The following is a 26,489-nucleotide window of genomic DNA, read 5'->3' on the forward strand; positions in this document are numbered from 1 at the left end:
CCTGACATCCCCTGAACTCAAGGAGAGATGAATTTCTTGAAATGACAGAAGACTGCTGGAATCTCCAGCAAAGTGTGGAGAGATACCAAAGACAGGGTTTTCTACAAACGTAAGCACAGGTTGAGCAACTGTTCTGTGTAATTCAGCGTGGGTTATGGGGCCCTAAAGGGAAGGAGTAGGACCTGTCATATGTACTGAAATAACATTTATATGTCATCGTTGTTGCAAGAAGAGAACAGCTTGCTATACATATGTTACCTGTTCAGGCTTAAGCTTCTATAGGTATGTTCTGAAGCACACACTCCTCAGACTTCACAGTGTTTGTATTTAGAGAAACATACCATTCAAAACTATTTCAGAACAGCATCTGGAAATAAAGGCAGCTGCCAACTTTGTAAAATGCTGAATTGCCATGTCTGGTGGTGTGTCTGTGTATTATTGAACTGGCAGCATAGTGATGCTAAGAGCAAGTTTGACATTGGTTATGGTGAAGAGCATGGAAGCTTTCTGTGACTGCTGATGGTCATTATGGGCTGATAAAGTGTGGTGCAATGTGATATCTCCTAACCAGAACTGCCACACTACTATAAATAAGCTCTCTGGAAACTCTGATAGGGTATGGTGAGCGTCTTAAAGATCACTTTAAGTGATCATTAGTGCACTTTTACAGCACTGTTTCTAAAGTGATTCCTGAATCCTTGGCTGTCAACATGGCTGTTACACATGGCCTGCAATAAATCTGTGAACCAGCCCTAATGAAAAGAAATGGTTGAATTATCAACTTTATGCATTTGTATTGTTAATTTTAAGAGTTTGAGGGCTGACAGCAGTCACTTGATCTAGAAACTGGAGAGTTGTGTTTATGTAGGATTTCTGTAGTAACCTGAGTATTTTTCCTAGAAGTTCAGAATTACAGAACATGAACAATCCATTGGCAAAGAGGTATGGTCAGTCTGTGGTATGTTGTCGGGTTGGCTACTTTGGTTGAAATATCTCAGTAACTTTTTATAAGATTAAGCAATGGAAACAAGAAGACTAAAAAAAATCCAAAAGGAATTAGCAGTGATCTTTGACAATGCTTCCTGGCAGAGTTCTGACCTTCTTTGCAGAGAAAGACCTGCTGATGTTGAAGGAACTTGAACTTTTTTTTTCCACTATGTATAGAGTAGGGGGTCTTGCTAATGGATGCAATTGCAACAGACAGCCTGTATGACTGCATCAGATTGATTAGCTGGGTCCTGGTTACTGCTGCGAGTGGTGATTATGCCAGTACAGCTGCTTTCTCTTTTTATATACTAATTACCACACGCACGGATGTCATCACCCTTAACACTGCATGGAGTTGTCCCATTAGCGTGGGAGTGGGAAGCAGCAGGGGAGGGGAGCTCTTCAGCATGACAAGCTGTTTAGAATTGAATGGAGTGGAGTGGAATGATGAAGCAACTATTCTGATGCAGAATTTTAAAGCTGTCTTGTCTTTGAGATTCAGCCCTCAGCCAGCACTTTCAGGTTGTCAAAAGCAGACTCATGTCCTCGGAGGAGCATTTTCCATGGGGTACTGTTTACTGCAAAGCAGTAAAGCTCACGCGTAGCCAGCAAGTCTCCCGCCTTGGTGTGGCTAGTTACAGAGCGTGTGGGACAACAGCTGTGCAAGCTGACTTGCCAACTGGGCAGAGCTTGCTGCTAGCCCAGGAAGGTGGTGGCTTCTAGAGATGTGACATAGCCATTCTCAGGAGAAGAGAAACTGTTTTGTTTCTGACTTACCAAAGAAGGATATGATGGAAGACCCTTGCAGTCTTGAGAGATTCATAATGTTTATTTTATGAATTTATGCTCCTGGTTCTGGCAGACCCCTCCCTTTCCCCTCCCTCCTCCTCCTCCTCTAAATCCAATCTTCCCATCTCAGAGTGCATCCTAATCTCCATGGTAACAAGTGTTACCATCGTACATCTGATTCCCCCACCCTTCTGTTTCTCCCCTTGCCCTTCCCTCCTTGCTGTCCCAGCAAGCAAGGCAGGGCAGGGGAATGGGACAGACATGACAGAGATGGGTACGACCTAGCTAAACCCCTAAAGACCTGTTCCTACTGTCCAAACACTGAGCTTCTCTGAATACACTAACTGCTGAGAGACAAGGCAAAGAGTGGCCAGCTTCTGCCATGCAGAGAAAGCCATTTTTCTTGTCTAGTGTAGCCTCCTCAGAGGAGCAGTTAAATTTGTTGCTGGTGATGGGAAATAATGCAGCTATATTGTTTTGCTCTGACTTATTTTGATTGCGTACAGGATGGTCAGGGTACTAGCTATTGGAGGGCACGTAGATAAGTAATCTCTGTCTCAGGCTTCTCAAGTTAAATTGTCAAACAGACAAGATAGGCAGTGGGCAACAGAGCTGTGGAGGAAAAACAGCGCCAGTTTATTATGATAGCTGATGAGGCCCATCCTAATGGCTTCTAATTATTTGCTTCAAGTCACCTCAGCAGTGCAGTTGTGGTTGATCTGCATTCCCCTGAACATTTATCCTGTTGTTCCAGTATACCATCATTCCCATCCCTGCTTACTGGTTTACCATCATCCCCTCTTCTGTGAAGTCTGAAGGAAAGGTCTTGTGATGGTTGGATACTTGCCCACCAGAAAATCTAATGAAAACCTCTCTTTCACCTTGGATTTATCCCATTGAAAATCCAGATTCAAAATCTATGTTACTTGCAGTGATGACAGGTCTAAATACTAGCTAAATTACTGCAGAAATTCTCTTAATGATTTGGTCTTGTAAATGCAGTCTTCAGTCCTACCCGTCCAAAGTCCTGATACTTTAGTGGCCCAGTATGCTGAAGCATCTTTGTCCATGTCTATTCTTGGTAGCCAAACTGACTCACTACTGCTTTTTCTATTTCCCTTGCCTTTGTTTTTATGATTTCCATGTGTCATATTTTTGGGCTAAATGAATTGTTGTCAGTATACCCAGTTCTGGTTGCGGGATGCTCCACAGCTGTGTGCCAGTCAGCCTATTAAACATTATGGGGCACATGTGTGTGCATTTCTAGCAGCTGCTTACTCTCACTGCTGATTTAGTGGTTTCTTGCAACATCCTGTAAAGTGACATGTCTCTATGGCCATCTGTGCTGCTGCAGGGAAATTGCACATTTGTTTGAGCCGCCTTGGCTCTTCTGCCTTGTATTGTCCTGTCAAGTAATCTCCTGTTGTTGTTCCAGAGAGTTTTCAACGTTCTGTACCCAATGCCTGCCGACCAGAGAAGACACGTCAGCATAAACTCTGCTCGCTGGCTGCCTGAGCCAGGCCTGGGATTGGCATATGGCACCAACAAAGGGGACCTGGTGATTTGCCGACCAGAGTAAGTGCTTGCTTTACATGGAGATACTACATAGAGAGATGACTGCTTTGGCCATTCTGTTCTCAGGGCAGTGAGGATAACATGGCTTTTCTTGTGTTTAAGGGATCCAAAAATCCCAATTCCTAATACTTCTTTTGGACAGCCACAGTGTTTACCTGAGTCTCTTAAAATCAGTGTTTGTTTTTCTGATGGTAAACTTCAGAGACTGTTTAAAGTACATCTCATTAGTTCATGTTATTTCCCGTGTCTTACTGGGATTTCTGGACCCTTTATTTCTTATATGACTAGTGCAGTGTCTTTCAGCCTCTCTGGATTTATGGACTTCTAAAGGTTTACAGTGACAGGAAATTTGAGTTAGTAATATGTTTGCTTTCCTCAGCTTTCAAGGACCTCTTGAAGTCCACCAACCAGGTTGAAAGCTGCTGACCTAGAATTATCAAATACTTGTTAAAATATTCAAGCAAGAGATTCTATGAACTGCGAAGATTTTTGTCGTGATTATGAGCCAGACAGTGAATTATTTTGGTGTCCTCACTTAAAGCCCAGTGGTGTGACATGTACATTGCAGTTCTCTTTAATTTGTATAGAGCTATGAAAGGTGTAACTGTCCCTTTGTAAGCTTGCAATTCAACACAAGCTAATTTAGATGTGGTCTGGCACAGATGATGACATTGAAACATACTGCTTTCTGTGTCCTTGGGGAGTGTCTGTATCATACTTTGTTGAGACCCTTCTCTCCATTGTGTTGTCCAAGTGTTGTTTTGGAACTGTGTTTCTTTTATGCTGCAGGAACACTTGAGGGGTTTCTCTGCTTAGGTTATTTCCTGGTACTGAACTACCTTGGTATTCTTTTGGGTTGTGCTTCACATGTTGAAGTTCCTTGGAACTTAAAAGCTGGCAGCTAGAAACTTGCAGCTCTGCTGGTGATGGTACCTCATGCCTGTGGACTCCATCTGTTGTGCCATGACATCAGGCATGTGGTGCTTGAGGAGAGTCATATTGTCAGTTTAGAGCCACTAGCTTAAATCAGAATAAATACATACAATTGTAACAGTGACTAATTCAGCATAGCCTTGTGGTGAAATCTGTGGTTGGAATTCAGATTGGACCAGTTCTGGTAGTACAGATTGCCAGTGCTTTTCAAACAGCCTCTTGTTCTTTTGAACATAATCTTTCATCAAGGCCTTGTTTATACATGAAGTTCTACAAGATACCATTACGGAATAAGCTATAATCACTCTCTTTCAGGACAAGTGGCTTTCTTTAAGAATGGTTGCTGTATTTTCTAAGCAGAAGAATTATTCAAGAATAATGGCTCTCTTCTTGAACTCGAGAGTTATTCTAAGTTACTTTCAGTATAGGAAAATGATGAAGATCTAGTCTGCTGATTATGGTTCATGAGATGAACTTGGATGAGAACCCAGGGAAATGAAGTCTCCCTAAGGGTGGATTCTTTGATTGAATGCTGCAGAGTCAAGCTTGGTCTGGCTGTCCTGGCTTCACACACTCCACATTACATTTCCACTTCAGTGCTTGCAGTACCCCAAAGCTGAGTGGCGTGTCTCTTCTTGGCACCTCACTAATTATAGACTCAACATGAATGCTTCCATGGTATGTTATGGAAGCACAATCAGCTCTTCTGCAACATCTGTGTAAAACCTTCTTAGCTCACTATGTAAATTATGCACAGTTCCAACAAAAATAGATGTTTTTTATGTGAACATGAAACAAGGTGGCTGTGTAGGTGGGAGATTTATTGGGGGGTTGACAAAAATGTTTCAGCCGGTTTCCTGGTGGTGTATTGGAGTGATTGATGCTTCTGGTGATAATTGTAAACATCACATGGACTGGTAGGTTCTTTCTGGAACAGGACACCTGATGTGTTCTGTTCTCAACTGCACCATTTTATAGACCAACAACAGTCAAGAGTGACTTGTAAACCCCAGCACAAAGGTGTAGATACTCACTGAGCTGTATAATTTGCATTGAGGCACTAATAGCAGAACATGAAGGTGAGTGAGGCTCTATCAGAGCAGAAGTGGCTTGCAGCTGTGGTGTCTGTCCTACTTGACAGATCCTTAGAGAAAGGAAAAATCCTGACATGTGGATGCCATCTCAGTAGCTCTTGGCTTAATAAACTTGGTTTGAGATTGGTATGTGTATTGACTTTAACTTGAGAAGTGAGGGAAAAAAATGGAAAATATTTGTGTGGTTTCCATACACAATAATACTGTGGAAGATGAATACTAGATACAGGATTCAGCAATTGATAGAGTACTATATGGAGGATAGCCTAGCAAACAGCAGGCATCAAGAAAAAACTGTACTGCTGAAATCCCCTCACTTCTAATTTGGCAAAGAAAACTGGTCAGTAGCAAACAACAGAGATTATTATAATTCCCTGGGTCTTAATTCCCATATACAATGGAGGCATTTTGAAACCAAGTGCTACAGGAATCACAACAGATTGAAATAGCAGCTGTTCCTCAAGTAGAGGATTTAAATGAGTAGATTGGAAGTACAAACTGACAAAAAAAAAAGGGCATAACTTGAAGCTCCATAAACCCGTGATGGGACGCTATGCAAATAGTCCTTCCAGCATTCAAAAGAAACACTAGTTAAAAACGGAAATGGCAAGGTCAGATTATGTTGGCAGTCCATTACTGTAATCTCAGTACACAAATTTATAGGGTATGTTTGGAAGGTAAGTAAAGTTAAAACCATGGAAAGTGGATCAAATGCATTGTAATTTGACTAAAGTGGAGTACTGTAGGTTGTATACCTGTCCTTGAGAATTCAATGCTCTAGGTCTAACATGTCTGTGTTTTAGTAAGGCAGTTTCTATTATTGGAACTAAAATAATCTAGTTAATTTGTGAAGAATTAGGATTAGAACAAGATCAGGAAAAGAGCAGGTGAAGTCCTGGATAAAGGAAAGAATACAACATTTTTGAATATGAACTCTGTTACAAAAGAGGTCATTGGACTTCTTTAAAAAAACAGTTCTGGAATTGGTTGATTAATACTATTCACACTAATGGCTTGTAAGGATGCACTGAATAAATTTGCCAAGGATGTGACATTAGCTTTGTCATTGCAGAGAAAAATCAAAGGATTGCACGGGAATTGGATTGCTGTGAAAGTGACTGGAGCTATAGAAATGAGAACTTAACGGTACAAAGTGCACTTAGTGACTAATTACACTGAGTTCAGTAGATAAAATGATGGAGGAGGAGAAAGACCTGAGGTTTTGGTTGATTGTAGGTGATTAAGCCATCAATACATGAGGCTGTAAGAAAAATTTAGTTCTAGGATGAGATAAAGACACTTAACAGCAGAGATGGCAAAATATTAATATCAGTGTAGAAGAAGCTAGATATATAAGCTAGAATAGTTTAAATTTTGCCTTTTAACTGGCATGGTAACTTAGAGCACTTGATAGAGGGGTCAAGGGAACATTTTATCTAAGAAAACGTGCAGTGTGGGATCTTTATGAGGACTAAAAAGGAAAGATAAGGAGGGGGTTATAAAGCCTTCCATAAATATCCAAGAAGAGAGAACTATTTAAATGTATATCACAGAATGGTTAAGGTTGAAAGGGACCATTGGAAGTCTTCTAGTCCAACCTCTGGTCAAGCAGCATCCCTTAGAGCACCTAACTGAGGTTAGTTGCCAGATGGCTTTTTAATGTCTCCAGGGAAGGAGACTGTGAAATCTCTCTGAGTTCCAGTGCTCAGTCACCTGCCCAATAAAGAAGTCCTTCCTCATGTTTTGGTGGAACTTTGTGTTCCAGTTTCTGCGCATTGCTTCTTGGCTTTTTGCCCAGCATTGTCAAGAAGAGCCTGGCTCCATCCTCTTGACACCCTCTCTTCAGTCCCCTAGTCATCAGTGTAGCCCTCGTCCCAGGAGCTCCATGTCTCTTTTGTCCTGAGAAGCTCAGACCGGGACACAGTGCTCCCGATGTGGCCTCACCAGAGCTGGGTAGAGGGGCAGGGTCAGCTCCCTTGACCTGTCCAAAGAGCTTTCAAAGCTCTTCCTAGTGCACCCGAGGATACCATTGGCCTTCTTGACCACAAGGGCATTGCTGGCTCAGGGACAGCTTGTTGTCCACCAGGACCCCCATGTGCTTCTCCACAGAGCTGCTTTCCAGCAGATCAGCCCCCAGGCGTGTGCTGGTGCATGGGGTTTTTCTTTCCCATGTTCAGGACCTTCACATGCCTTTGTTGAGTTTCAGTCAGTTCTTCTCTGCCCATCTCTTGTTCCTGTCAAGGTCCTCCTGACAGGCAGCCCAGCACTCAGGAATATCAGCTGTCCCAGCTTTGAGTCATCAGTGAGCTTGCTGAGGAGGCATCTGCCCCTTCATCCACGTCATTGATGACCAAGTTAAACAGTACCAGGCTTAGTATTAACCCTTAGGGGACACCACTAGTTACAGGCTTCCAACTGGACCCCATGCCACTGATCATGACCCTCTAAGACCTGTCATTCAGCCACCTCAAAACACCTCTCCATCTTCTCATCCAGCCTGCACGTCCCAAGTTTGCCTATGAGGATATCACGGGAGACAGTGCAACAAGGCACGCTAAAGTCAAATTCGACAACATCCACTGCTCTTCCCTCACCTATCCAACCAGTATTCCCATTGTAGAAGGCAGTCAGGTTGGTTAAGCATGATTCCACTGTGGTGAATCCATGCTGACTATGCCAACACCTGTATAAATGGAAGTATTTCAGCTGTCACCCAGGTGAGCGTATTGCCACCTGGCTTCTTCCGTACTGGGTAATGGGACTAGCAGTTTGGAACTAGATACATAAATATATATATACTTTTTATTAGACAGCAAAGAGGCACAAATTGACTGTGACTAGGTCATGACTGCAAACTAGAGGAAGGTGGCAACCAGGTGATTTCTGCAATAGCCTGTGTGTTGGTTGGGTGGATGCAAGAGACTCAGCTATTTGGAAATGCAGCTCGGCTTGCAGAGACAAGAGTATGACTTGAATACTTGTGACTGAGGGTGAAACTGAACTGCTAAGCCACAAGGCAGGTTTTGGTATTTTAAACCCAAGGTTCTCATTGAGGCCATGAAGATTTTTTGCCTTTTCTTTATACCCCTGTTAGACCTTTTTTACAACTTCTGTATTCTTAGTGCTTTTTTGCCTACATTCTTGGACTTGTTTGTCAAGCTGAGAGACTAAACGTTTTAGAAGCTTTGTAGCTAGGGATCAGTGTACCCCAGACCCCAAGGTCCTCTCCAGAACACATTCTGTAAACTGAGATAGAACCATCCAGTGGAAGGTTCCTTGGGGAGGGGTGCTCACTCGAGCCTCTCACTGGGGAATTTTTGATAGATATGCTAATTAGTAAGACCTATAATGTTATACCAGGTCATTTGGGGGTGTGCATTTCAGTGCATTTGACCTGGATGCGTGCACCTAAGGATCCTTAAAATAAATACCAAAGTAAAATCCCTTTTCTCCTTCTAACCGTGTTTGACTCTTGGTTTTAAGACCAAGAAGAGGCATCACCATCTTAACAGGTGTTGACAAGTTTGCTCTCAAAGCTGTTGTGCTCTAGGGAGGTGAGAGCAGGTCTGTATAACCTGTTAAAAATTTTGTGTACTTTTCCCTCTGAATCTAAGTCTCTGAGGAATGGTCTGTGTGAAAGATCCCAGGGGATTGGATTCCTGTGCGACAGGAACTCAGCTTTTAGAAATACCTTCCTCTGCAAGTGACCCAACAGGAGAAACTATTTACTTTTCACAAGTCTGATCTTGGAGCTGGAGCAGGAGGACTTAGGTCTGTGGTTAACAGGCAAATGCTGCTGATAAGAGAGTGTTGGCTCAGATGTGGCTTGGAAACAGGTTGCAGTCTTTATGAAGTTGTGACAGCCTTTTTCTTTTCTGAGGGTCTTGTAGTTCACTCTTGTCATGGTTGCAAACTGGTAGACCTGCATACACATTAGATCACGAGTCTGCTGTCTGCTTGCACATGGCTTCACATTAACACGTGGTAATCTGTGCTTTTTGGATTTGAGATGGATTTGTGATCAGTCCAGAAGTGTGGTGTTGAAAGGCTCTGAGGCTGCCATGTTTTCGAGGGTGGGCACCACTGAGCTGAATCAAGACACTAAATTGGTAACAGTGACATTCGCTGGAAGAGCCATGTCACATACAAACAGGAATCCCTTTAGGCACACCATGTGATGTAGTGTGCTCCATTTAGGAAGTGAACTGCTGTATGCTACTCAGCTGTGGCCTGGAGGTCTGTCACGGGAAGTGATACAGAGCAGTGTGAATTCCCCTCACTCCTCTGTTGTCCTGCTGCACACTGACTTTTCCACATGGCTTTTTAGCTTCCCCAAGAATGTTTTTCCCCTGCTACATGATGTCCTTTGTAACCATAACCAGTAATAATCTTCAATAAAGTTTTGTACATCTTTCTTAACTCTGCGTATTTCAAGGTTTGATTCAGTTTCTGAATCTTTGGGTTTGCAGCATGGAATGAAATCCTCAGTGTCTGTTTTATATGGTAGAAACACCTCTACTGAATTAAAAAGGAATTTGATTCTTAATGCTCATAACCTTTCTGATCCTCTCACATCCCAACAAGAGCTTTCCCATTCGGAAACATCCCTGGTGGGGCATCTCAAACATGAACTGTCTTGTGAAACATAAACAGATGAGACCAAAAGTGGTGAGGAGCAGACTGCATGTTGCCCTTTGCTGGCTTTGCCTGTGGAGGACTGCCACGGGAAAAAGGCAGGGGATCCAAATATCAATCGTTTGTTGTTTCATCTTGAGTGTCCTCTCTCTCCCCTGTGCTCAGGAGCAGGTTCTGGAAGGGCTCAGTGCTCACATGCTTTTGCAAATACTGTTCCAGAAACCTCACTGTTTTAGAAGACTTCAAAACCAAGCTCTTGAAGCACCTTGTCTAAGGCTACCTTTGTAATGCAGGCATCCACAAGAGAAGAGGGATTTCTTCAGCAGTCAGAGCCTCTGGTAATGGAATTCATATACCCCTGAAGATGCATCTGGTCCAGAGGCAGCATCCCTTAGATTTCTCTCATTGGGAAGTAGGTGTGGAGAGTCTCAAACTGATTCAGTGCTATTCAGTGTGCATATTTTAGTTCTTTGTGATGAGATCTGCCTCCAACATGAAATTATTCTAGGAAAATTCTCTTTACGATAAATTCTAATGCTTTGCAAGCCATCATTGCATTTATCTGTCTGTGCCAGTCTTTTTTTTTTTTCTCTGAGAATGGCATATCCTCCCATCTGCTAATGGGGACAATGTGTCTACGTCTAGTTATCAGCATTGGTGAAGAGATGGTAATCTCTGCAGCTGCCTGGCAGGTCATGTCTCGCTGCTGGCTGGCTCCATTCCTCAGGCTCTGCAGCCTGCAGCCATGATGCCCCCAGCAGCATAAGCTACATCCTTTGCCTCTTAAGGATAGCTGCTGGAGGATGGAGTAAACAAGGAGACAGAAGGAAGAGCTCTCTTCCCTCATGTGTAACCAAGGGATGTTAGTAACCCAGGGTAGGGAATATTCTCTCTCACAACTGTTAACTGGGGTAGCTGGAAACGTTGTTTATGGTCTGAGTCCTCCCTGCAAATGGCCTTTTGAAAGGCAGCATCTGCAAGGGATCTTTAACAAGGAAATGAATGCATGTCCTGGGCTTCTGCTGCCTGTTAACCACAAGATACATTGAATTTTCTAAATGAGGGTAAAACATGCTTTTGATTGATAAAAGGACTCAAAAGGCAGGAAGGTGGCCAATTTTGCACTATAGATTCATCCTGAAAGCTTACATTTGGATTTTGTTACTCATGCATTTAAGAAAAAAACTAAATGAATTATTTCCAAATTGTGCAGAGAAGCCTAGGTAACCTCAGTGCCAGGAGGCTTGGTCATTGCAGATGCAGAAGTAGAGTGCTAATGTGGAGACCTGAAACAGTATTTCACTTCTGATACCATTTTTTATTCTATTTCCTTTTTTTGTATGAGTGGGATATCCAGCATGACTGATGGCATTAAGTGAAAGTTGCCCTCATAAAATTCCACTTAATATGTCTAGGATTCCTAAAGATAAATTTTGAGAGCTGCTTTAAGTCTTCAATTATTAGCAAGTTCATTTCCCTCACCCAATTCTTCAAAATACGCTGTAGCACTGACTACTTAGTGATACTTATTTCCCACCATGAGAAAGGGAACTTGGTACAGAGCTCTGTGTTAAGGAATTGTAGCCTGGTACTTACCAGTTTGTGTACTGTGTCACTTGCCTTCTGCAGGTCCTAACTAGTTCTCAGTTTGAGTAGCACTCTTTGTAAGAGCACAGCCATGTGCTGTAAAAACAGTTACCAAATGCTTCACTTATATCTATTCAGATCACACCTGCCACCTTTTCTTCCTGTACTTTTTTCTAATTCTATCTTCAAAAGCAGTTAAATTTCATGCAAGCAATTATTTTACTTACTGCCTACTGCATGTGGCTCACTCTTTCATTGTTTCAATATATCTTCTTTTTTCTATTTGTTATATTACTCTCTTTAAGGATAAAAGTTACACTTAGAAGATGGTAATAATTTTAACTATGGCTTTCTTTTTGAAGAATGCTGCTAAGTTGACTTTTTTGCCCTTTTGTCATTTCCTCACTTTTTTTGGTAAGGTATTAAAAATCAGGTGTGAATGACTCAAAAAAGTTAACTTTTTAAAAAATTTTCTAAATGAGTGCAACTAGCTGCTATGTCTGGCATATTTCTTACTCCCTAATTGCACAAGTACCCTTGGATATTTTCTAAGTGGAAACTTCAGAGAAGAGAATTCAGTATCTTGTCCACTTTGAATCATCATTGATTTCTGTTGTTAGCCTCACAAATGAATAGACCTTTTTTCATTCTAATACCATTTTCCTCATGTTTGTTTTTAGAAAGTCTTTCCCCTCTCCTGCAGCTCAAGTTCATCCTGCTTTCTTATAACCTTTCTTTTCTCCGCGGATCTATACTAGACCTTCCTTGTTCATTTGTTTACTTCCTTGGCTTTCCAATAAGATTTTCTTTAATTTTCTTATTTTCCAATAAGATTTTCTTTAATTTTCTGGTCTTTAATCCATATTATTTATGGAGTTTTATTCAGTGTCCCTTATGCCTGTTTTTTCCAGCAGGACTCTGCTAATGAATCCAGCTAGCAAATAAAACAACCAATATTTTTGTTCATTTTCTTTCCCTGTTTTAAATCCTTCTGCAAATGGTCTTAACTCAATGTCTACAAACTGTGAGTAATTGGAGTAATAATTGGGGATTTTGGGTTCTTGATGATTTTCTTTTTTTCCTTTTTTTTTTGGAGGAGGTTTCAGTATTCTGTATGCTAAACAGAATACTTTTTAGTTGGCTAATTCCAGAGATGCTGAAGATTAAATATATAAAACTTGGCTTGCCCTGTGGATCTCATTGACATTAGACCAAACCAAGATCTTGGTTCTGGAGCTTGGCAGCTTTGTGTGTGTGCATTCCAATGTTCTATTAAAAATAAGCATTTGCTATGCTTGCTAATTTTAAACATTTATTTTGAAGTTGCTTTCTCCCATTCTAGATGCATTTTCCTGGTTTAGTTTGCTGGTGTCATATCTACAAAACAAGCCAACTTCATCAATGTTAGTTTCTGCTAAAACAGTGATGAAAATTCAAATATGACTAAAGAGTGACTTTGGCTCTGAACACTTGCAGCAGTTTAAGATGTTTTAAGGCTTTAGAAGGCATAAGCAATTTGCACTCCCCCAAAGACTCCTAACATCCTAAATTGTCTAAGCCACTGGAAGAGCTGATAGATCATAAACAGCTTAAGATAGTCTGAGGGTTCACAGCTTATTTGGAGTATAGTCTGCCTGTAATCACTTTAGGCAATTAACAAGCCTTTAGGTTTTTAGATGATTTAAGCAAGTTATCCATCTTTAGAGCTGGGTGTATGATAATATCAAGCTGAATTGTGCTTTTTTGAAGACCTTTAAGCTGTGTCTTCTGGAATCTGTTATTTACCTTCCAGAGGGGTCCCTATGTGGTGCTTGGTGTGGTTGGAGCCAGATAGCAAAGGATACCATGGCATACTGGCAAGATTCAGTGAGAAGAAAATCAGTGAAAATTCAGGAAATTCTTACTTGGTCTATTTCTGCCTTGTTTATTCCAGGCTATTTGGCCTGGGTCTTGTGCTCTTTTTCTCATAAACATGGTACAAGTTACAACTTCCTATGTCTCGCTGTATATAAACACAGTGTGTTTACATGACAGTAGTGTAAAAAAATTCTGAGAAAATCACTTTTAAAAACTATTGTGGTGTTTTGGCAGAAAAATGAAGGCTGTCTGAGAGGGACTTTTCTTGTCCTTGCTCTTAACACAGGTTTTTCTGTGCAGCCTTGCATTCCTTAAGGGCAGCACTCTCAACCTCAATATTTGTAGTTGGGTCCCAAGATAATCAAACATCCACACTTTCATACTAAACTCTTTTCTTTCTGCTCTGTCATTGTCTTGGTGCTTAATTTCCATTTATTACTCCTGTTGAATGTGTTGGAAGACTAATTCTTAATTGAAGACTTTCTCACATGGAATATAGGACAAATTTCTCTTAATGCTTTCTGGTGGTGTATCATCCATTTCAGCTTATTTTATGAGTCTGCTTATCTTCTACATGCAATCTGTAGGTAGCTTGCAAATGCTGACTAGTGGAAGTCACTTGGTTTTTGGGTGTAGTGGTCCTGTGGATCAGAAGAAACTATTCTGTTTGGGCTCTTGTCATATTAATCTCTGTTTTCTTTCACTCCCTCTTTTCTCTCTGAGGTATCTACCAGCTTAGCTGACTGATAACTCTCTTCCTTAGCTGAGATACCAAAATTTTGCTCATGGAAGATGGCTGTTAGGGATGTGCCTTCTATCTAAATCTTCCCCACTGGCCACAAGATCATGGGTTGGATCCAGACTTAGGTGCCCACTGGTAGGCAGAGCAAACTTGTGTGTGTTCACATTGTTGAGATGGAAGAGCTAGTGAATTAGCTACTGGTGCCACCAGCTTTATAAGGCTGGTCTCATAAATGGTGTGAGTTTGAATACAGCATCTTCAAAAATCCCAGCGTTTAACCTAGCTGGCAGGACTGCACAATCAAATGAACAGGACCAGTCATCTCGCAAAGTGTTCCAAGTTGAGTTGGCACCCTCCCTGAAGCAGGCACACAGCTACCAGCTGCACCAAGCTGCTTGCTGTCCTGCTTCTGCAGCACCTTGGACAATTCAAGTAGGTGTCAGGATATGCTTCTGCATGGTTGCTGGTTTTCACGCAGGTAAAATTTGCAGGATTCTGGAAAATTAGTGGGTTGTATCAGTGTAAGGAGTAAAAATGAGGCTGCTCTTAGATGCATCATTCATCTCAATGTGATGGACAGGATAATGTCATACGTCATTTAAATATCAGTGGTTGTCGATCATGAACTGCAGATCTTGTGTTCTGTGAATTCCTGTACTCGGTCTTGTGCTCTTCCCCTGGCTATTTGCACATGGGCTGGTGCCAGTGAAGCTACCACCTCTCCTTGGTCAAAGGGAACCAGTGCCCTGCAGAATTACTCCAGAAATCCCGTTTGCTGGTTCCATACAGTTTGCACTGCAGCCAATTTTCACTTGGATTTGTCTCTGCACGTGGTTCATTGCCTGCACAGAAAGCTAAATATTTATGAAGTAGGGCGTTAGAAATTATTGTTTTCCTATTCAGGCAGCTGCTGGGAGTGCCAAACTTCGCTTTGTACTAACAATACCGTTGCCTAGCTAATCATGGGAGCTAGGGATGGGCTTGCTGTGCTGATCATCACCATGCTGGCAGAAGAGATAATGAGCTGCTGACAAGGATGCATTTGGAATCTGGCCAGCATTGCATTGCACTGCACAAGATACTGTGTGCTGCTTCTTCCTTCCCAAACCAGGACAATAGATTCCTGTTCCTTAGCATAGTGTCACCTTGCTCTCTTGTAGCTCTCTCTAGTTCCTTGATACAGTTTGAATGGCTTAAGAATGACAAGTTTACACAAAGGGAAGAAAGCACTTGGGGAATTCAAATCCTTTGTAAATTAATCTGGTTTTGTATTGTATGCGTTTAGTGATTTTGAATGGACTGTATATTTGAGAAATCAGCTTTAAGGAGTAATTTCTTCTGTGGAGAAAGCAAACTTGGCAGCATGAAGATCAGGTGCATTGCATGGCATCACTGTGCAGCTTCCTTTCCATGTTGGGCTTGCCACAATCTTCATTCTGGTAATGAAGTTGTGCTGATACTTTTAGATGGGATTGCAGGCAGCAATGTTTAAATCAAAATTTAATTTGGTACTATAGCAAACAAGTGGCCTGCTGTTGGGCCTTTCCATGTGGCAGGATTTGAAGGAGGAGAGCAGTGCATTTGCTCATTGCTGCTGTCTTCTTAATATTTCACTTAAATCATCCCCTGATAATTTAAGTAAAAAGGTAGTAAGTGCTATTTATGCCTTCCTGGACATGCATACACTACTTGGAAATTATGGGTTGTTTTGTCTTGCTGTCATGCTCCTGAGCTGTATTGTTATGGTAGAGCTGGAGAATTCTCATCCTGATCCCTCCTCCTCTTCAACTCCCAATTTTGGATATGCCAGCTGGAGGGGGTTACCCAGATGTCCAAGACCATTTGTGCTGACCTGTGCTTTGTCAATTTACCCTTCAAATACTGGTTAAACAAATGCAATAAATTGTATTTCAGCTTTCTTGTCATATGTTAATAATGTTGTCATTAATTCCTAGTACTTGGGCTTAGTTTCTTCCTGGGGACATAACTGAGCTGTGTAGGTAATACCTTCATGCAGAGGGAGAGGCTGTGCTAAGTTGTTGGCTTTTGGTACTTAACAGGCTCCACTCTGAATCCTTATTTGACTTTCAGCAAAGCCTGCAAGTCTGTGCCCTTCATCTTCTCCGAGCTCGTTAATAATGTGAGCTGGACACAAGTGTGAAGGAAAAGTCCATCTTAGAACAGATCCCTGCTGGGAAATCCAGGCTGTGAGCAGCTCTGCATATAACAAGCTAATGGAAATTTCCAGGGAGGGCTTAGAGAGCTTAGTGACAGCCATAAAAGGGAAGAAAGTAAGAACTTGACTAAGTGGACTTCACTGTCCATGACTGACACAGTGTGGAGAATTGCAATTTTTCACCCTAAAACCCTGGGCAACAAATGTCCTCTTTACTGCATCCACATCCAAGTGGCAGTGTGCTTCTTGCTACCCAGAGCTTCTACCTCATGCCTTGAAAAATGTGAAGTGCCTCTAGCATTTCCATGTCTAGAGTTTGATGAAGCAAAAGTTAAATGCTTACATTACCTGAAAAATATTCATTTCTCCAGTGTAAGCTCTGCTTCTTTGGAATGAATCGTCAGGCCTTGATTTGCAAATCTCCTGGGAAACATACTGTGAAAGGCTGCTCATTTACAAAATTCAAGCAGTGTTTTGCAATGGGAGCTAAAAAACCTTTAGGCTTTCTGAAAAGGGAGATTGCACTATTTTAAATAGGTGTGGCTAAACCAGAGGAAGTGTTAAGCTTAATTGAAAATCTGATTTAAATCAAGGTAATTGTAGTTGTCACACACATCTTGTTGTGTAGTGAAGTTGGTTTAAGGTGCGACTATGTGATCAAGTTTCTAATGGTGTTAAAACGGGCATTTAGACCACACAGTAGTAGTATTTCTTTGATGAAATTTTGATTTATTAAGAAGAGAAATTATGATCTTCATATAAAAGGTAGTGCCCAACCAGTGCCCTCTGTTAAGTTCAGGTGTATGCTCTCCTCACTGTATCTTAATGCAGTCTGAAACACCTCTTATAGGCTCAATCAGTCATCTGAAGGCTGGAAAACCTAATCAGGAGCAATCTTGATATTGATCTTAGGGCTGTGAAGAGACCATTGTGGGTTCCAGGTCAGAGATACACAGATGCATACAAAAGAGGACAGAGATGTTGCTGAGGGCCTTTTGGCTTGGAGTTTTTTGCAAGAGGTAGAGTTGGGAAAGGGTAAGTTGCATAGCTGGCCAAAGGAGGAGACTGCAGAAAGGTAGCAGTGAAGATGCTTGCTGCTGCAGGGAGTGCCAGCTGTTTATTCTGAGCCACTTCTTTTTGCCCAGCAGGGAGACACACTCAGACCAAACTAAAAAGCTGGGTTAAAGTGGTGCTGAGAATGTTGAACTCCCACTGTGGCCAGGTGTAGTGACCTTGGCTTAAGCCTGTTTATTGGTGTTCCCAGAGTCAGCAGCCAGAGCAGTTGCACCATCTGCTACAGGCCCTCCTTCTAAGGAAGGAAGACAAAGTCCTTGATTCTCTGGCAGTAAAGGAGTAGCTGATAGGACCCTGGCAGCAAAGCTCAGTTGATAAATGGCAATGTTTAAAACCAATGTGAAAAGTTACGTATTAAATGGAACGCCTGTTGATTTCACCATGCACAAACTGACAGCATAGAGTTAGAATGGACTTTGCTGTCCAACAACTCGACTGTACAGTAGTGAGACCCTGCAGAATAGCTAGGAGGATGGTCAGGAGCTTTTCATCTGGGGTACTATGTGTCAGTTTGATACCATGATGCTTTTGTACAAGTGAAATTGATCCACTCAAAGAAGTGTGTGTGCAGTAGCTGGACTTTCTGTGTAGTACAGGAACATGGTGTTTGGGGGAAGAGAGGAAACACAGTATTGCCAGCTCCCATCTTGGCCTGGGAGAAACTTTGTGGTGTTCTGGTTTCTTGTCTTGGGAGCTGGCAAGCTGGCAAAGACAAGTAGGGCACACACTGGCAAGGAATACCAGTCACATACATAGCTGTGGGGGACCATGCCTGTTCTTTGGAAAGCATGAAGACATGTGGAAGAAGAGGGAGAAGAGCCCGGGTCAGCTTAGCTCTGTTGTGTAATAGCTGAAGATACCAAGCACACTAGACTTTTTATGGAAATTTTGACTACAAGGTCAGGAAGTCTCTCTTGCCTAGGGACTGTGCTGCTTAGCAGACAGCCAAGTGTGACAGCTAAGCCTCAGCCAGTATATTAGGCAGGGGATGGAGCAGCCAGAGGGACTGGCACAGATTTAGTGACAAGTTACCATCTTTCAATAAACTCAGAAACCTTTATAAATTGGCATCTCACTGGCAGCTGCTTTCGTGGGGTGTAATGCAGCACAGGACTAGCTCAGCACAAAAAATAAAAAAGCAATGGCTGTTTATTTCCTGTAGACTCTGTGTGTGGTTTTGTTGGCCTAATTTTGTTCCTCTCTCACCCTGGATCCTAACCTGGGGTGCTGTCACCCTGGCAGCCTAGCCTCAGGCCTCCAGTACAAACTGCTTTCCCACTGCAGCATGTCTGACCTGCAGCATCCTCTAAGCCAGGGTTCTTGTCAGTTCTGCTGAGGCATCCCTTTACAGGGGCAACAGTTTTTATATGTACATAAAACATCTCGTTTGTGCTGGAGGCATAACCAGCTACCAACTACTTGCTGTGAATTCTTTCAGATTATGGGACTACCCCTAGTTCTGAGACTGTCTGCAGGGTCATGGAAGTTCAGCTCTTCAGACACAGTTCCCTTCTGTCTACACAGGACTTTTCTTGTTGGTTTGGGTTTTTTTCCCCTCACTTGCTGCCTTGCTGTGACCATTGCACAGCATTGCTAACTCTCCACCCAGCACCATCAGGTGTGTGCAGTCCAGCAGCCACGTGGTAGTACACAGCACCATTTCAAAACTCCCAGGCCAGCTAACGTGAGCTGTCAGCATGGTGTGGCAAAACACTGTACAGAAAGTGCCTTCCATGGTAATGCAGCCTGGAGTGCTTCTGAAGGTGGAACACAGCAGTAGGTGGGAGATCTCCATGCTGCCTTGGACTGCATAGTGAGTGCCCATCCTCTGACATTTCTGTATGGCACAGAGTAAGCTGGATTCACTCTCACCCTCTTCTTGGTGGGATGTGTACTTACAGCATTATGGTGGATTAGTTTCTGTGATTGCCTGTAGTCTTCAGCAATGGTTGTTAACCTTGTCTGTTCCTGTGAGTAGTAAGGCTTGACTTGCTGTATCTTTTGGGGAAATGCTCTGTGAAAGGTTTCCCGAGCGTTGGCTGTTCCATTATACTTAGTAGTAGTAGATGTAAAATTCAAATTTGGACTTTTCAGACACACATGCTGTTGATGCAGTACAAGTTCTTCTGTGGAAACTTGTTAAAATACCCTCTACATCTGTCCTTGCTCCACAGTGGCTGTCAGTGAGAGGGATAAAGGTTATTTATAGGTAGAATGAGAACCATTTGCAAAGAAGTGTAAAGTTGAATAAGAGCAGTGTTTTACTGACCATCACCTAGTGCAGGAAGTGCTTGCAGACACCGCAGAGACAATTGGTCTTTCCATTCCAATTCTTTGTTTAGTCACTTGGAGTTAGGGTAACCTGATTTCATACACACAGTTGTATGTCTTAATTTCCTGAATATCTCTCTGCTCCTGTTGCCGTGTCTTATTGCTAATCCTGAATTGAAATGAATGGAATATTCCAGAGCAATCTGGTAATACAGCACTCTGTGTTTGCAAGGTGGTTTATGGTGATGAGCCCTTTCCATGAAAATGTGAACTGAGCTAGATCTGCAGTTTCTATAGGGCAGGAATCAACGCTGCTCTTCATGTTGTGGGGATGTAATGTGTGCTGGCTTGATTAGTGTCCTGTTATGCTAATACTTTTTCCTTCTTTGGCATTTTAAGGGCCTTAAACTCTGGAGTTGAATACCACTGGGACCAGCTGAATGAGAATGTCTTCACTGTGCATTCCAGCAGCAGGAACACTGAGCGGCCTGGGTGAGTCTCCTGGGTGTTGGGTTAGAGAGACCTGACCCTTTCTGCTGTTTTTGCTACATCTGACAGCATCACTTCTTTGTTCTCTTACTACTGGCAGCTTTAAATATGCAATTTTCTCCCCCTTTGACATTGCCTAGTTGGGTCACCTGGCCTTCTTCCAGCAAGTGACATTCAGTGCCCAAAAGTGCCAGTGCTAGTAAAGTACACATGTCATTCAGGGCCCCAGTAGCAGCTATGGGAGGAACATGTGGGGCTTGATGCATCCAAAACACCATGTAAAGCAAATGGCCTTTGGAGGATAATTGAAGAACAGAGGAGTTCACAGAGAAAAGGGCAAATCTGTGGTGCCGACCTGGTGACTGATTTTCATCTTTTTAATTGCTGGTCGTGGGACAGTTGTTTCTCAGCAATAAACTCTAAAAATAAAGCTGAATCCCTTGATGGCTCCATTGGCTGTTTTAGTCTGTCCAGTAACGCACATGTTGTTCTAAACACGAGGGTGATGCTGCAATCCGTTGCTTCTTGCCATAGTGACAAGTTCTCCATAAGCTAGCTGTTCTCAGCAAGAGGGTGATACTTGTGTTTCTGAATTGTGAGCTTCAGCATCCCAAGGAAGTTGTGAGCTTGTTTACAAGACGAATGTCTGGGCTGTCCTACAGCCTTGGTCTGATTGTGGGTGAAAAATAAGCAGCAGATTCCTTACTCTGCTGTATGAGTGGATATTGCCACTACTTAAGTTTTTGACAGTACATACTCAGTCTGGTATAATGGCAGCTTGAAGGCAGAAATACTGGTCCAGAATGAGCTAGCTCAAAGAGAGAGCAAAAAAAGTGTAGCAGGTTTCAAAGCCTTATGAAAAAAGGTTATGAATGAGGCAGTCTCCTTGAATCTCTTCACCATTCCCAGCACTTAGAGGTCAATTCAGAAAAGAGCGTCGTGGCATTGTCAAGATTCAGCTGTAGCATCGTGCACTTTGGCTGTTTGAGTCAGAATCTAATGAGCCTTGAGGTGGTTCCTTTTGAGAACAGAGGATTTCTCTTGTCTGACTGGAATGGGCAGAAATGCCTGCTGGAGTGCATTCATGAGTGACGCTAACAAACTAGGAAGTCCAGAGGAGGAAAAGGATACAGGCTACATCCATGGGAGTTAAAACTGCCCTGCTGACGTGCAGGAGGTTTCATGTTTGTGCTCTTGCACTGCACGTTGTGTTGCCTCCTCAACGCAGTGACTCCAAGACAGTTGTTCTGCAGGCTTAATGATGCTGCAGGGATATCCCTCTGTGCCTGTCAGACACACTGCTTCTGTGGAAGGGTGAGTGGACTCTTAAGACTCCATTAGCTTAAAACTCAAGAGACTAGTGTGTGTAAATAAGAGCAGGTCCCAATTCCTTTCATCCCCATCCTCATAGTGGCACACGGGTGCCTGGTTGGAGTGGAGGCAAGAGCCTCACGTGCATGTTTCAGTCTTGCTTGGGCATGTTGCCTCCAATGATCCTGGTCTTACTTGTTTTTCTCTCTTTTCAGAACCAGCAGAGCCACATGGAGGACAGACAGGGACATGGGCCTGATGAATGCCATAGGCCTACAACCCCGAAATCCCCCCACCTCTGTGACATCACAGGGTACCCAGACCTTGGCGCCTCAGCTGCAGAATGCCGAGACTCAGACGGAGAGGGAGGTACAGGAGCAGGAATCCGCCTCTGCAGGGACTGGTGAAGGTAGGAGATCAATCACTGGTTTATCTGACAGAGCTTACTTGGTGATTTAGGAGTTTCCACAAATGTTCCACATCCTGTCAGTGCATTTGGACACTCCTTTTATCTCTTCACCAAAGATTTCTCCAGCCTAATTTGCCTGTAGCCAGGTGTAGATAATCAGGAGAGTGAATCTCTGGCCATATGAATAGAGAAGTTGTCTTTTTCACATGCTTTGAGGAAGGAAAATTCTTCTCCAGATCATTGTGTCTTTGTAGAATCAACTGTACTGCCTTCATTCCTCACACATCTCCTAAACTCCTAACCATAGTAAGGCTGCAAGCTGCTGAGAGTTATCCTTTCTGCCTCTGTGTTAGAGTTTAGCTTGGTCCTCCAACTTATGCAAAAAGTCTTCAGGCTTCACAAGCTCAACATTTGGATACAAAATAAAATACTGTAAATCACTTCTCACAAAGCAGCTTTGAGGTTTCTGTTCAGTTCAATTGATGAAGTATGTGATGAGTGCCCAGCTCAGCTGTGCAAAAATGTCTTCAGTGGTTAGCAGTCCAGGAAAACTTACCAACATGTAAGGAGCTGGAAACAGCTGCTGTGCAATTCCTGTACAATGAGGAAGTCACTAAACTGTTGAAAACATGCTGATTTTATCCACGCTTCTTGTCTCAATACTGTAGCATTGTGCTTTAATTCAACTCTGAAGGCTTGGCTAGGTAGGGGTTGGGCAGTATATAGGGAAGACAAGAGAAAATCAAGGAGACAGTTTTGGAGTTGGTTCATGATGAACCTGCTTGGCTTTGCGAAGCAACCCACAACACGCCTGTTTGTGCCTGCTTGTTCTCTGTCACTCTGAAAGTTACTCTTCCACAGTTTCAGCTCTTACACAGTTTTGTCTGTGTAATGTCCAGCATGTGTGATGCGGCTTTGTGTTTCTCTGATCTCAGCTCTTCTGTACAAAGTTAAGTGGGAAATTCCTGCCCTGTGGGTTTCCATCTGCTTATCTCAGCAGAGCTGAGATTAACCTCTCTGGAAGGTTGGTACAATTGAGGCCGTGGGAATAAGACTGGAACACAGACTGTCTGGACAAATGCTGAACTCATGGGAACTGGTTCTTCCACTGAATGTAGTACACAGACTGAGAACAGGGTACAGTGTGGGACCTTCTTCCATCAAGGCCATGATGGCTGATGCTGCATGCTTTGGGAATTGATTAAACCAGGAGAGTTCTCCAACACTGCTTCTCTCTCCTACTGTTCCACAATCATCTGAGAGTTTCTTTATGTTGTTCTTTCTAACCTTTCAATTTCCAGATCTAGGTCATGGGTTTTAGCTAGATTGTTAATGAGATGGGGAAAGGGCTGTTTTTTACCAGTGCCTTGGGCAGGATATCTTTACAAAGAAGCAAAACATGTAACATTTGGAAGAAAAGGAGTGTAAATAACAAACCTAGGACAGGTACTTCTCTTTGTCTCCCTTTCTTGCTTGGAGGAAGATTGGTGAGTTCCACATCTGGTGTGATTTCCATCTCGGACATTGACTTACTGCATGTCCCCTTGCAAATGGCCACACCTGCAAAATGGGCTGTCACACTTCTGTCAGCTGTATTAGGGCCTGTAAAACAAAGGAGTTACTGCAGTTTAAACGTGTGCACCAGAGATGAGCCAAGACGTTTTACCATGTTGTTGATCAGTTCCTATGCCAGTTGCATGCTCAGTGGAAATTCCTGTTTAATGGCTCAAGAGTAACTTGAAACTGGGAGCTGTGAAGACAGTAGTGGTCAGGAGCATGAAGGATCAAAAAAATCAACAGTAATCCATGATAGAAGACTAGTACAAAGACCTGACATGAAGCAGAAAGACAGATTTTCTTCTGATTTTACCAACAGCTCAGCCAGTTAGCCAGATATTTGTGGCAGCAGTGGTCTGGTTCTGAGTCTTTGTGCCTCACATTACACATAAGCATCACTGGCTGCTTGTGACAGTAAGGCTGCTGTTTTCCCAGCATTATCAACTCTTACGATCCAGCAGGCAAGATTAGGTACTGTGGTGTTTTTCTGATGTCTGATGGCTAATTTGCCCACTGTGTCTACCGTAACTCTGCTTGTTGTAAGGGAAACTGTTTCCTAAGAGCATGATCTAGATGTTGGGGCGGGGGGGGGAAGGAAGAAATGTGCTACCAGTAACTTGGGGTGTGACCCAGGGCAAATTATTAATCGTCTAGCACATGGGAATAAATCCTCCCATAGTACAGCACACCACGGGCTGTAGAGATTAATTAGTGTTTTATATGGGGCTTTGAAGATGGAAATCACTATGTAAAGGCTTAGCAGTATTATCAGCAGCAGAATGGATAAATCAAGTGTGATCCTGAGTAATGTAAAGGAAAGTGGTTTAGTTATCACCCTGCCGTGAGGGGCAAAAAAGCCCAAACCAACCAACCAACTGACCGACTGACTGAAAAAAAAAACCCTTGTATGTTTAAAAAAGAAAAAGAAAGGCTAATGCTACCCTGAGAGTGGGTTTCTGTCCTGTCAGCCCTGCTGTTGTGGGGAATTCTGGCTCAGGGCATTTCTTGCAGATATGTGCTTACTGTACAAAAAAAAAAGTGTGCAGAATTGCATCAGAAATCTAATTAAGCTCTGTGCGGGTATAAATAGTTTCCTTTTCTCATGCAAAGCTCTGCGGGGACTTTGCTGCTCTGATTATCTTTCTACCTCCTTTGGAGGAATGAGTATATGATGACTTTATTAGAAGTGAATCCCTCTAATGTCTGAATCTTTCTGTTTTGCAGCAGTTAATAGCGGACTTGTGAACTCTACTCCCACGCCACACATAAAGGAAAGGTAGTTAGAGTTGAGAGAAAACTAGGAGAGGTACCAAGAAATGCTTAAAACAGTGTTTGAGCTGTCTCCTGTTTTCTTTTAAGCTGACAGACATAGTGGAAATAGTGATAGATTTGTAACTTTAAGGCACCCTTAATTAGAAACAATCTGTTGGGCGTTATACTATGTTTTCCCTTGGAAATAGACAGGCATGATGGGAGTGGGATCTGTATTCAGCTGGTAAATTGAATCTCACTTAAAACTCAACAAAAATTCCTAATGCGATTTAATGGCCCAAAGCTTTAACCTTTAGAAATTGTAATTCCTGGTCCAGGCTGGGTCAGGCTGTGGCCGTCGCTTGCTCAGGCTGTTGGATCTGTGGAGTACAGTGCAAGGGGCAGTAACTGCCAGGGTCTGCAATTGTCCCAAAGCTGCTGCAGGCTGAGGGAGATTGACCTCTGCAGAGCTGCAAGACACTTGTTTGATAGTGGGCCCATGCTATCCCCTGGTTGTTGAGAAAGTTACATCTTTCAGGTAATCCAGTTGTTAAAGAGAAAAAAAACCACCAACAAATAACTGAAAGCAATTGTCATCTCATTTCCTATAATCTGCATTGTCTTTGGGGCTTAAAATTCAGGTAGCTAGCGCAGTGCTTGTTGTGCAAGTAGGCACATGTTATGAGTTACTGAAATTGTAGTCATCAGAGTATTTGCTGTCAATGGAGTGCTACTTTGCCTGTCTTAGGGGAGCAAAATATTGACTACTGTCATGCCATATACAGTTTTTAACCTGTTAGGTTGAAGTGTTTATCACCAGCCAGTGCAAATTTCCATTAGTTCCAACTGCTTTCAGAGGTTGCAGCAGATACATTTGAAAGGGAAGAGGGTTGTAAAATGAAGGCTTGGGTTTGTGAGACTCAAGTCTGTTCAAACTATTGGTAGTGAAAAGACAGCACATGCAAGCAAAACTTTCCTGATATAAGCAGAGCATCCTGAAGATGCCTGAAGAGCACTTAGAAGCAATCAGTGTGCCTGCATATGATGTAACTCATTTAATCTGAGACATTAGGAACACATGCTGAGGGGCTGTTTGGGCAGGAATACTCTGTCCCCAGCCGAGCCTCATGAATGCTTACAAGAAGAAACATGTTGTTTTATGCTAGCTGAACACGTTCTTGCAGTGCTGTTGTCAGATGTGATGTGACTTTTGTGCAATTAGTGTGGAAATGGGAACTGGGACACCAGGGATCAGCTTCCAGATCTGCCTCTCATTCTCCAACTAGAAACGTGGGTAGATCCCTTAGCCTTTCATCTGCCCGTCCATCTGTAAAATCTGCGTCATATGTCCTATAGAACTGCAAATTTTGGTTTCTCTTTAAAATCCTCTGAAAACCACTACCTAAAAAATAGACTTGGGTTCTAGAAGTATGTACTTTACAGCGTGATCTACTCCAAGTACTTGGCTCTCTTGGGATTAAATTATGTGGGCTACTTTTAAACTCTCATTACAAAAGTAAGTAACATATGAATAGCCAAGGTGATATATTACTAAGAAAATTTTTACAAGTTAAAGAAGTTGTGTCTTTTCTGTGTTCTGTGGAGTTGTTTGGATTAACTACCTCAGAAAGGAAGTGTGAACGTGTTACTGGGCTTGGTTGGAAAGAAAAGTAACTAGTAGTATTTCTTGTGGCATTAAGGGAAATGGATTATTCATAGCTGGTTATACTGTGGTATGTCCCTCCCTTTTCT

The 26,489-nt window shown here is 42.6% G+C and overlaps 1 protein-coding gene across 5 annotated transcripts in view; it reads left to right on the plus strand.

Moving 5' to 3' along the window:
- The window catches only part of AMBRA1 (autophagy and beclin 1 regulator 1), a 131,462-nt gene that overhangs the window by 99,224 nt on the left and 5,749 nt on the right, over nucleotides 1-26,489 (plus strand). For 4 of the 5 annotated variants that reach the window (XM_069017313.1, XM_069017315.1, XM_069017317.1 and 1 more), the window contains 3 exons: nucleotides 3,212-3,351; nucleotides 20,120-20,212; nucleotides 21,736-21,929. In XM_069017313.1, the coding sequence (XP_068873414.1) occupies nucleotides 3,212-3,351; nucleotides 20,120-20,212; nucleotides 21,736-21,929 (427 nt within the window). Of the gene's footprint in view, nucleotides 1-3,211; nucleotides 3,352-20,119; nucleotides 20,213-20,309; nucleotides 21,502-21,735; nucleotides 21,930-26,489 lie in introns of those variants that run through there. The other variant, XM_069017316.1, reaches the window with a different exon arrangement.

This window comes from Aphelocoma coerulescens, chromosome 5 (assembly GCF_041296385.1).
Source record: "Aphelocoma coerulescens isolate FSJ_1873_10779 chromosome 5, UR_Acoe_1.0, whole genome shotgun sequence".
In the NCBI taxonomy this organism is placed as follows: domain Eukaryota; kingdom Metazoa; phylum Chordata; class Aves; order Passeriformes; family Corvidae; genus Aphelocoma; species Aphelocoma coerulescens.